General features: G+C 41.7%; 1 protein-coding gene across 9 annotated transcripts in view; it reads left to right on the forward strand.

The window, feature by feature from the left end:
* SATB1 (SATB homeobox 1) overlaps positions 1-12,797 on the forward strand; it is a 100,798-nt gene that overhangs the window by 41,438 nt on the left and 46,563 nt on the right. For all 9 annotated transcript variants that reach the window (XM_074371830.1, XM_074371837.1, XM_074371820.1 and 6 more), the window contains 2 exons: positions 7,317-7,428; positions 9,805-10,259. In XM_074371830.1, the coding sequence (XP_074227931.1) occupies positions 7,317-7,428; positions 9,805-10,259 (567 nt within the window). The remainder of the gene's footprint in view (positions 1-7,316; positions 7,429-9,804; positions 10,260-12,797) is intronic.

The following is a 12,797-nucleotide window of genomic DNA, read 5'->3' on the forward strand; positions in this document are numbered from 1 at the left end:
ATGCTGTTTGCAGGCACTGGGGTTGATCAAGATGGCAAGAACCACAATGATGACAACTGGAGTTTAAGTAAAATTTAGAAGTGATTAGTCTCTCCTTAACAAATTGAGATTTCGAATATGCCCCAGTTGTGTCTCCCCAGAGAATAGCTTAGAAGGCAATAGAGGATCCGGAGGGAAAGATCTGGGGAACGTAAGCTAACATCACAAACAGAATATTACACCCAGAGGTCCTGCCATTTGCTTCCCATAAATTGAAGCCCGTTTCCCTCCCTTCTTGGCACCCCCGCCTAGTACCCGATAGGGTCTACCTGTGAATTTTCACCAAGTTCATTCCATGTCACCATCTCCTATGATGTTTTTTAGAGCTTGTTTGTAGAATTTGATATCCTTTGGGATTTAAAGAAAACTTCATGTGCTGAGAACCATGAGATAGTATTTGAATATGGGGCTGATTCCATTTGCTCTGAAGTTAAAGTTTGACCTTGGAGTTCTCCACCACGCACATAAAAACCCCCGCTGTGAAAATTCAGGCCATAGGCAGACAGGACCTGGAGAAAGGGGAGTGTCATTAGTGTGTGTGGAGTTGTACTGCTCAAAAGATAAAAATGTAAGGGAATAGAGAGCCAGCAGTTTGACAGATTGTTCAGTAAATGCTCATTTTATTGAAAATTATAAAAAGGTGCTTAATGTCTCTATGCCATTAATATAATACATAAAAAGGTTACTGTCAAGATTAGTGTTCCAGCCCTGAAAATTAACTGCTGGGTTTTATAAACCATCACTCTGCGTCGCCTGAGAAGTTAAAGGTTTCTGTATATACATTTTGCACACGTGGACACTTATCTCAGAAAACAATTATTTTAGACTTTACGCCAAAGGCATTAGCAGTGATAGGCTTTCATTTAAAACATGGACCTAAGTGCTGTATATTACAAACAAGGTGAAACCATGAAAGATCGCCTTGCAGAATTAAATGTGTGCAAGATTATTTCCCTTGCTGTCTCTGGAGTATTCGATTCAAAACATACATCCCTTCCTACAGAAGAAGAGATTCAGATTCCTTAGTTGAAATTAATTAGCATTCAGAAACCAGATAGCATGTTTTTGGGTATTCATGAGATCTCTGTTTGAAAAAAAATGTTTTTAACTTGTAGAAATGTGTTGCAACACACAGATGGGAAGAAAAAGAAAAAAAAAATCTCTTTAGCAAGCACTGTGTGTAAAAGGAATATTACATTTTGCACGCTCCTGATTGCTCTGTGTAAACAGTTTTTGACATCTGTCTTTATAGTTTTCTAGGAGAGGAAGACTTTGTTAAAAGAATCATTTTTATACAGCAGTCACCATTTTAGTCTTGCTTTACCTGTATTATGAAAGCAGATGGTCTGCATGTCTTTTGAATATTTATAACTATCAAAAACAATCTCTTGCTATTCACCCTTAGGCTTATGAGATGTCAGGACTGTTCTGGTTGAAAAAAAATCATCTTGGGTGTTTACAGAAAGAGGATTACATTAAGCTGAAATGACTATACATTTTCCAGTTTAATATTTGTCCATCAGCTGTTTAATCGTATTTAGATAATTGTGTAAATAAGATGTGGTAGCTTTTGGCCTCTCTGCTGATGGAGCCTGAAAGCTTTAAACGTGGGTGAACCACCCATTTCGGAGATGCTCTTGGTACCTACATCCACCTGTGCTAAACCATCAGCAAGTCTTTAGTAAGTTTGGGTCATGATGTCACAGTCCTCTTTGTGGAGGGGGAAAAAAATTGTGCACAGAAAGCCCGTATGGAGATCACAGGAAAGCTAGGGAGCTGCTGGCTTCTGGGACAGGCTGTTTAGTTTATTAGAGTATATTGTAATATGCAAATATGGTACAGCACTCCAGTTACCCTTTAAAGATGACAGGGCTTTCCCTTTATTCTCTGCATGCTCGCAGCGCTTTGAGGGTATTTTGGAAAACTTTTGGTATAGTGGGGGTTAACTGTTTTTTGACTGGAAGCTGAGCAGTCAGAGATAACAGATTTTGCTGTGGTTGGTTGATTTGGCAGAAAAGCATGAACAGTTTTGGTTTAAATGATTGAATAACCTGATTAGCATTGTTTTGGGGTGGGTTTTTTTTTTTTTTTTTTTTGGTTGTTGTTAAAGGCACAACAAAGCAATTTGAAGGGTAATCAGATCCCTGTCTTCTCCCAGTTGACGAACGTATTTTTCAGAAGGCTTCCCCTCTCCCCAAAGTCTTCATTGGCTGCAAAGATGACCAAGTAGAAAAATAAAACTATCTCCCCTCAGTGTCTAAGTGTGTTATAAATACAGCCCTCCAATTCGTGTCATATTCTAGCAGGGGTTTGAAAGAATATAATCTTTTGAAAAATGATGTAACCTCAACCAACTCCTTGTGGGGTTTTTTTTTGGGGGGATGTGTATTTTGTTTTTCAGATGTACAGCCCTGCTGTGTTTCAGAGCTAAGGTTCAGAATGTTCTAACCAGCTCGAAGTCGGGGCTTTAGGAAAATTCCACCCTTACCTTTTCACAATTAGAAAGGTTATAAATAATGTATTTGGCTGAAAAGGAAGCCCAGCCGGTGGCAGATGGTACGATTCTAGAGTACCGGGGCTTCTGTGAAGATGGCGTTCTTTTAGATCGGAACTTCAGCAGACTCTCAGAGAAAGCCAGAACTCCTCACCGGGCGCAGACATGTGCTTTATGGCTCTTAGGAAAGCTTACAACCTGGCCCCTCGAGGGGAAGATTGTGTCACCCTGGTGTTAGCAAGCACGTCACAGCCAATGTCTGCTGACTTCCAAATTGTGTCTCCCGACGCTGGTGGCTGGGGACCTCGTCATTGGTGGGGGTTACGCTGTAGCTTTTGAACTTGGGCTTTAAACCGGAGGAGTTTTTTTCAGCCTGATTGTTTCCTTCCCTGAACGTGGATGCTTTTACACGACCGGCCACTGACTAGGAAGATTCGTGGTGCAGATCGTGCCCTTTTCCCGGTGCTTTGGAGAAGCTTGTATAAATAGACACTGGGAGAACCGGGGTAGCGTCAGCACCGAGCGCTGATTTCTGAGACATCTGTGTGGATGGAGCTTAAAAAGCATGGGAAGGAATCTCTTACAAATGAAAGAACAAAGGTTCCTCAGACTCTGAGTTCTCTCTTGACAGCTAAAAGTGATGGATTTTAAAAGATTCACGTGACAATTAAGCTGCCATCACCTTTGACCTTGATAGAAAACAGGAGTGAGAGGAGGATTTTCTGGTAGCCTGCAGGCACGACTTATTTCAGTGACCTTTTACTGATCACCAAATATGTGCCCAGACCTGTGATGAGTCCCGGCTACACAGAAATAAGACCCAAGTCTCACCACCTAGTAGAAAATAAACAGCATTGGCAGGTGCTCTGTACAGGACGTTTGGGCCATCGGGAAAGGCCTTGCAGGAGTCCCCACTGAAACTGTACCCGAAAGGGTGAGCAGCTGTTACCTAGACATGGGAGAGGGCGTGGGTCACCCCTCCAAGTCAGGGGAGTCAGTTACCAGGTGCAGGCCAGCTTCAGAAGACACCACCAAATTGGAATATTGAACCAAATGGAAATACTTTTTTTTTTGTTGGTGTCTCCTCTTGCTATCCCTGGACCTGACTTATAATTTAATAATTTAATTTGTATACTCTTTGTTTTTCCTAAGGAAATTTACTGGACTTAAAAGACATCATTTGAAGATTTTATCTGAGACTCTTTTGTTGTTTAAAGCAAAGTCTTCCAACTGGTCTGAAAGGTGGTCGTATAACAAAAGCCAGTGAGGAGGGAGACGGAGGGCTGTCATGGTAATTAACTTCCCTTAAGTCCAAGCTTAAGGAAGTTCCAGGCTGGGTGCTAATTGCATCACATTGGTTATTTTGTCTGTTGTCTGCCCAAGTGTAGATAGTATGTGTCTTCAAGGCATTATTTTTCTAGTGACTTGTCCAGTGCTTGGCACATAGGAGTTTGGTAGGTAGATGCTGAATGAGTTGGGGGAGGGGGGAGAAACACCTGTATGAATGGATGCTCAGGACAACCCATGAGGTCCGCGCCGCTGTTCAGGTCCCATTTAGGACCGGGGATCGCGATGGTAGTTGATTCATTTGACTGAGGTCGCAGTACCAGTGTGCGACCCATCTTGGACTTGAATGCAGATTTAGCCAATTCTGCTTCATCAAATGAATATTTAGTGTGTGCTTAAGACACACCAGGCATTTGGGCTGGAAAGGAACACAGGGCCCCAGACCTGCAGGGACTCACAGTGTACAGAGTAGTGTTTTTAGCTACTGGTCTTTAAACCAGTGTTTCCTTTTGATTGATAGAAGAATCCTAAGCCTCCCCCCTTAAAAACGTGGATCTTTGTCTACCTCCCCCCCCCCCCCCGCCCCGCCCTCTGGTCTGTCTTTACCGTGCAGGAAAATCCCATCACACTTGACTTTCTGCTATTGGTGTTATCAAAACAATAAGTGGTTCTTTATGATTTTCCAAATTGAAGATACACCACTGAATACGGTCTTTCAAATACCATGTGCTCCACAAAAGTCTGAAATCTCTCTTCCCTGCCCTTGAACCTCATAGCACTAGTCAGGTGCCACCCCAGAGCCTTCAGGAGGGATTTTACCACGAGGGGGAAAAAAGTCTCGTGCGGTGGCTGTCTGCGCAGTTGAGTCGTGAGACAGATCACTGCGTATTATTCCAGTAAAAACAGAGTTGACCCCAAGTTACCTGAATTATGGAATATTTCCCAGCCCCCTGAAAGCACAGGAAGATAGAGAACCTTGAATGCTGCTTTGGCATGCGTCATAACCCATGGATTAGCCTTTTGATTTGTGTCTTGCTTGGGCTAATATTTACATTAATCCGAGTTCCCTAAGCACACCCTACTTGACAGAGGGGAAAGCATCCAAAAAGTCACTTAAGGACAGAGCCTACCAATTTAGGGTTAAACAAAGGCAGAAGGGAGCTTTGATGATTACGCACATATGGGTATTATTTTCCACACATGGATAATAATGAACTGCGTAGCACTGTTACATATGGGCTCCCGTTGTATAAAAATATTCTAGAATTTTTTCCCCGCACACATGATGTATTTTTTCTCCTCCCCCCCCCACCATATATTTTCCACTGTTGGTCTACTGAATCCCATTAGGTTGAAATGATCTGTTTACATGTCTCTTCCTAATAGTAAACTTCTTGTTGGCAGAGGCTGTGTCTTACCCTTCTTTGCATCCCTGGTACAGCCGGGCACATAGTAGGTATGAGGCAAAGAGCAAATCTCATAGACAGAACAGCGGGCAAACTCCAGTAGCCTGGACGTTTGTCAGCAAAATTTAGATGTGTCATCCATTTCTGAAAAGGACATCAGCTACATCAGAATTTCCATGTACTGTAATATGAATGTTTAAGAATCTTCCAGCACGTCTATATTGAAGCGTAATAATTTTTTTAATTGGACCAAAGTAGAAGACTGTGGGCTGTCTGTCGCCCATTTGCAGAATCAACGGTGATTCATCAGCATTCTCACTAGTTTTATTAGCGTCTGACTTTATTGATCCGTCATTACAATAGAGTAAGTGTGATTGAAGCTGACAGATTGTTAACCAGATCGGGTGATCTTCTGGCTCAGGCTTTGGCAACCTTGCTAAGTATCTTTTTGGACTTTGGACGGGAAGGATGCTTTTAGTAAAACTGCACGCTCCTGGATTAATGGCGAAGCATCACGAGCCCATGAAAAATGTCTTTTTAGGGAAATAAAATGTGAAAATGACTATAAAGTAGGACATGTCGAGAAAAAAAGATAGCCCAGTGCCTCTTAGGAGAGCGAGCCGTGTTTTACATAAATAATGCACCCCCAGCTTACCCTTCCCTGGAAGTTCTTCAAAGATCTCCAGGGTTTACATATAACAGGAATGTGTGCATGTTATGAAGTTAACACTGATCACGGATATCAGGAAAATCTGTGGGAACCACAAGGAGGGCTTTACCTGAGAAGTCGCTTAAAGAAGATACTGCTATAAAAATACTTTTGTCCCCAGACTGGCTTTTTCGGTTGTTCACCGGCCTCCCAAACAAGGCTGCCTTCTGTAAACTGTCTCACCATAGTCTAACTGAAGTCTGAAATGTCAGTTCTCCAGTTTCTATACAGAGGAGTGGAGGATGGATTGGTGCTGCAAAGTCTAATTATTCCTGCGACTCAATTGGAAATTAATTTAGCCGCTACTAGAGGATATGAGTGTTGTGGTTAAAAATAACCGTGATTGAGTCACTGAAATTATCGGTACCAAAATTCGCTGGGAAGAAAATGAGTTTTAGAAAACTAGCAAACTAGTAATACATCAAAAATCATTGTCTTTCTTCATTTGTATATGTTAAACTGTCAACTCTGTTTTTCAGGCTTTTGTTAGAAAAAGGATGCAGACATGTGACAAAATAAGTCATTTGCTTTTTGTGTGTGTGTGTGTGTGTGTGTGTGTGGTGTCCTTGAGAAATCAGTTACCATGAAATGCATATATTTAAAAATTGTAGGGGTAGTTGGAAATTCAGAGCCCAAGCTTTACTCTACGTGAAGCCAGCAGTAAGATGGCAGCCTAGTTTTTTTTGCTCTTGTTTTTTTCCTTCTGCTGGAGGTTCTTTGTGAATAGTTTGTTTCTCCTTCAGTATGGTCAGTCAGCCTTTGAACAGTGCTAGTTTGGCTCTAGTTGAAACCCAAATAATAAGAGTGGAAAGAACAAGTGGTGGTTCCCAAACTCTAATGTGCACGCAGATCCCCAGGGGGACCTGAAAAAATGCAGGTACTGAGTGACTGTCCGCGGGAGGGTCCACTGCTCTGCATCTCTGATAAGCTCCCAGGTGATGCCAAAAGTGCTGGTCCCTGGGCCATACTGGGAGTTGCAAGGATGGAGAGCCCAGACTCTAAACCAGAAAGTGTCATTTATTTCTGAATTGCATTCAGAAAGTCACCTTCAAATATTCGGATTTATCGGGATCGGTGAAAGTTCATCAGCCCAGGAGTAGCCAACATTGATGGAGGTCCCTTAAATTCAAGGGCAGAGTCTGTGGGTGTGATAGCTTTATACCAGTCTCCGTGGGCTGTTGCTTTCTACTGAAATAAGCACTGGATGGTCCACTTTATGAATTTTAAGAAGTCGAGGCTTTAGGCTAAAGTGTGAAACAAAAAAGGTATGGGTACTCAGTTGATGTGGAAAAAAAAAATACATTCCCACCATCGAATTCATTTCTGTGTCCTGCCTTGCGTTTCGATGTATTACAAATGTTTCCCCCCCTTCTCCATGCAGAGTATGATTTCTTCCATTGTGAACAGCACTTACTATGCAAATGTCTCAGCAGCAAAATGTCAAGAATTTGGAAGGTGGTACAAACATTTCAAGAAGACAAAAGATATGATGGGTAAGCAGAAATCCCTGCCGGGGGTGGCTCTGTACCATTACTTGTCATTGGGGGGTGGGAGCGGTGATCAAAGTCACACCGAAAGCCAGGTCTTGTGATTGCCCAATTAGAGATCCATTTAAAATCTTTCTTTGCTGGTGGGGAGTGGGTCTGAGTCTAATGAGATAATGAAATTCCATAAATGTTTGTGTTTAAATCAGCCCAACTGACTTGGTTGTCAGACTTGCCGGAGATCCAGGCGAGGGGAGAGGAGCTGTCATTTTTTAACATCTCAGTGAAGACCTAACCTGGCCTTGAATAATGAATATTGGCTGTGGTTCCTCTCAGAGAGAAATCATGCTTTTATGTTTTGGGATTTTTGTTTAAGAGACGGGGAGGGTGTCTAGTTTTCCACCCAAGTTTTAAGGAAATTAAATAGTGTTTATAGTCCCCAGAGTTGGGCTCAAGGGACTGTTAGAGCTGCCCCCTTGGTAGGTACAAGGGTGAACATCCTTTTTTTCCCTTTTTTTTTTTGGTGGGGGGAGGTCTGAGCATCCTGTCACCATCCTTACCCAGAGAACCATTGCGTCATTTCTAAACTTTGCATGCCAACATGGCGTCCTATCTCAAAATATAACTTTAGGTCAATATTTGTTACGCAGGAAATACATTAAAATTATCTGCAGTGTGCAATGACAGATAAAAGTTGTGTGTTGTACCTGAGCATTTAGATTATGACATTTTCTCCCTGTTGAGTTCGTTAGTGTTCATAAAAGCAAACACTGTGATTAAGGTTAATGTTTTAATTTTCTATTAAGGTTTTCTTTCACATACTGGTACCTTCCAAATAAAATATCTTTAAAATAATATAGGAGTGGGACATTTAATATGCATAGCATTATGTCCTGTTTTAAATCTGTTTCTGTTTCCTGCCATGACATTCCTTTAATAAAGCAACAATATTAACTTTTCCTTAAGATTTTAAGAGGCAAGAGAACCTGAATTTTGAGCATGTTTTAGCTTTTAATATTTGAAGCAAAACCATCCATCTACCAAAACAGATTCTCTGCCTTTTATAGCTTAGAGCTGTAATGAAGACAATGCATCATTTTTGGAATAATTGCTTGAATTACTATTCCCTCTGAATGGCCCACTTGGGCTGATATCACTGGTAGAAAGGGAAGGTTTCTTCCCCAATTCTTAGTTATATTTTGCACATCTCAGTGACTATAGCAATCAGTTCCTCTAAATATAAAAGCCTGAATATATAATGAAAAGAGAAATGATGATTGAAATTTACCCGGAGTCCATACATGGAAAGCACGGTGTACTATTTGGAAAGACTCACCTGTTTCCCATCCTCAATCTTTCCAGTCGAGAGCATCAAACCAGCCTCCTCCTTGTAACAGCAAAGTGTTTGGCATACTGACTGCTCACTCTCAGTCCATCCACTTGCAAGATATAGCCCGGGGAGACATATCCAGCCTGGGTGGCTGGTTGTAAATTGCAAAATCGTGACAGTATCACCATTGTGCCAGAACTGACTCCCCACCCCTTCCTTGAGAGATTGTTTTTGGCATCTGGTGATAGCCATAACTTCTTCAAGAAACATTTGGGTCTTGGCAATACTGGGTATACCGGCTTGCAGTACAATAAATCATTTGCTTCATTCTAAGAAATATTTGCGGACATCCCTGCCGTCTAACAGGATGGTTAGAATTACGTGACACAGGATATATAAGATACTCAACACAGTGTTCAATATGCACTTTGTTATCATTACTTATCATCATGACCCACTTTTATTATTTATTATATTGATTGCTTTTTTATATATTCATGGCTAGGTTAAAATTTAACATAAATAACATTTATGTCCTCTTTTTTTCTTTCAAACCTTTTGCCTAGAATAGTGAAAGTTAATATGTATTAGGAGAAAATACGGGTGTATTTCTTTTTTCTTAAGTTTGCCTATGGACTTTTCTTAGCCCCACCCACTCCTAATTACCATTAAGCAAATAGTGTTCTTCTAGAAGTTACTTTAAAATAAACATTGCTTTATAAGCCTCTTTGGGGTGATAAGTAAGAGTGAATAATAGTTTGACCCCAAAACTAGTCACATAGAATTTGAAAATAATTGATTTCATGCCTTCAACCTAAACTGCCTTCTAAAATGAGACCAAAAAGTGTCATCCCACTTTTTGAAAGTTGGTGGAAAGGTGCAGAAGAGGGAAGTCAAAAGACAGACAGTGGGGTTCCAGCCTGGAATGTTCTGGGTTTAGTTGGATCTGTGGTGTGCCCCGTGTGCCGGCTGTCTCCTTGCAGGGAATGATGGGAGATCTTTATCAAAGCGGGTCACCATTGGCTTAACATGATTTTGCTTTTTATCCACTTTAGTCGAAATGGATAGTCTTTCTGAACTGTCCCAGCAAGGTGCCAACCACGTCAGCTTCGGCCAGCAGCCGGTCCCAGGGAACACGGCGGAGCAGCCCCCATCCCCCGCGCAGCTCTCCCACGGCAGCCAGCCCTCTGTCCGGACCCCGCTTCCGAACCTGCACCCTGGGCTTGTGTCAACGCCCATTAGTCCTCAACTGGTCAACCAGCAGCTGGTGATGGCCCAGCTGCTAAACCAGCAGTACGCAGTGAACAGACTTCTCGCCCAGCAGTCCTTAAACCAACAATACTTGAACCACCCTCCCCCCGTCAGTCGATCTATGAATAAGCCTTTGGAGCAACAGGTTTCAACCAACACAGAGGTGTCTTCCGAAATCTACCAGTGGGTACGCGATGAACTGAAACGAGCAGGAATCTCCCAGGCAGTATTTGCACGTGTGGCTTTTAACAGAACTCAGGTCAGTTTTGTTTTGCTCAATTTGGAAATGGTTCTCCTCTCTCTTTCTCTTTCTTCTTTAATCCCAGCTATACTAATATTTATTCTTTGATTCTCTACTCACATTTTCTCCTTCTCTCCCTGTGATTGTGTTGTCTTTTCCTGGGAGAGGTGCCTAAATTTGATCACTCCTTTCCCTATCAGAAACGGGGGCTCCTCTCCCAAGAGAGAGCTGTGGATAGACGGCTTCTGATTCAGGAACCTTGAAAGAATAAATATCGAAAATACTCTAAACTGACACTTTTACATAATGGAATCATGGACTGTTGGTAGTAGCGGACTGAACAGTTGCATGACTTCATCGAGGCCATTGGTAGGACCCCAGGCTCTAGCCTGCTCTCTGTCTTTCTGAGACCAGGGATCCGAAGACCTCTTCTGTAGCAGGCCAGACAGTAAATATTTTAGGCTTTGCGGACCATAGCAGCCAGAGACAGAAATGAATGGAGGTGAATTTGGTGTTTTAGTCCAGCTATTTACCACAGGCCCTGGGGTAGGTTTAACCTTGGAGGCCTTAGCTGGAGACATGTCACTGAGATCTGCATAAATCCCCTGTGTTCCCACCTTTGTCCTCCAGGGCAAATTCCTGTGAAGATATGATCAGCATGGGTGCTGTTTAGCAGAATGTGGAGAAAGGGTGATACCCATGGGAAGGCCTCTGATAAAGATAGTTGAAAAGCCCGAAATGAATTCATTCTATTAAACTGTGAATGAGAGGATTTTTTTAAACCTTTTTTGGAAACTGGTATGATATATATGGTGTTTATCTGGGGCCTAGGCACACACGCACACCAAAAAAAAAAAAAAAAAAAAACCAGCAGAACATGTAACTTTGATTAGAATGAGGACATGATGTCCTTTTAACTTTCTTGTTTTGCCGCTCTTCTTTCTTTTGTCAATTTTTTTTTTTTGGCCTGACTCATACTTTCCCTTCATATTTAAGTTATTTTGTTTATTACGTGATTATAAGAATAAAATCCCGGTACAAAAATATCTAGTATTAATTCCTTGCTGGCAGAGTTTCCAGACCTAGGAGAGTCCCAGCTGTGACTTATTTTTGGCTTGCCTTACTGGATTGAAAGTTAGGAGGCCTTACAAAGCCTTTAACTCAGTGTTTGTGTTCCGTTTCTTTCACTGTTTTTTTGTGCATCATTTGTCTGATTTTAACAGGGCGGTTGCAGTGTTAGGTCTCATGTTAAAATTGTATGGTTTTACCTAGTTGTATATTTTTACAAGCTAAAAATGTCTTTATTAATTTGCTGGTAAATTTAATATGACAGCTCCATTCGGTTGGGGGTGGGTCATTATTTTTAAAAAAACGAACCAATGAATGTATCAAGTCAACCTTCTAGAGGCTTCTGTTTCTGGGGCATTCTTTATTTTCGTAAATAGCAGTAACGACCAGTAGTGCAAAAAAACAGACAGGCCTCTGCATAAAAGTTCAATGAGATGCTTGTTGAGTTGGATTGAAAGCCCACGAAGACAGCATTGACTTGGACACAAATGACTTACCGATAAGCACTTTGGAAATTGAGCAAATTGTTCTTTGTTAAAGCACCAAGGAGGGCATGTTTTATATGGTGAAGAGGGTCCAGCTGAAGGAGAAAAGGGTGAGGTCAGCCCCCATCAGTGCATTCTGTCTTCTCTGGGGCTGTAAGGTCCAGACTTTCCCCAGGAAAGTGACCATTTGTTCTCCTTGGGTTAGCACATGGACGGAGTCCACAGATACCAATAGGATTTGTTACTGGAAAAAAAGCCAGAGCTCTCTGTCTTTTTGTACCATATTAATCTCTCCAAAAAGATAGTCATCTCTGTGGTTAACATCGAAAATGGTGACTTCATGTTCTTTTTGAGGGTGAGAGGAGAATGAAGTCCTGCTTGTTACTGGTCTCTTTATTAGAAAGAGTCGTTACCGAAAAATTACTGGGATCCCCGGGTGACAGAGGGGTCTGATTTTACACCTTCCTATTGGTAATCGGTACTCCTCAGTTAAAGCGGTTATTGGACCGTATCTGAGGCTGTTTGATTTCAATGAGAGTCAATTTCTATGTATATTTAAGTGTTCACTTTTGGGGAATTTGCTTTGGGACATGCAAGCCATGCGTGTCTTTCCGGTGGTCACACTTAAACACCGCGCACGCGCACACGCACACGCACAGCTGCATTTATCTTAATGATTACACATTCATATGAATGCATGTAGTGTGTTTATTTCAAAGTGTATGCATTTCAATAAAAGCAGGTGCAGCGCGAGAGTGTATGGTGTGAGTGTGGAGGACGAAAATACGCATGCTAATGCATATGTATAGAGCGGGAGCTCTGCGGAGTTATACTGCACATCACACATTTGTGTGCACTTACTACAATGTGCAATTCCAGCTCCAAGTTTAAAAAAAAATGTAAAATATGTACATACAAATGCAGAATTCTGTGATATGATCGGATAAAGACGTTGGGACCCTATAAACAGAGTATCAAAACATTCATATAACAGATAATGCTG

This window comes from Camelus bactrianus, chromosome 1 (assembly GCF_048773025.1).
Source record: "Camelus bactrianus isolate YW-2024 breed Bactrian camel chromosome 1, ASM4877302v1, whole genome shotgun sequence".
NCBI classification, from domain to species: domain Eukaryota; kingdom Metazoa; phylum Chordata; class Mammalia; order Artiodactyla; family Camelidae; genus Camelus; species Camelus bactrianus.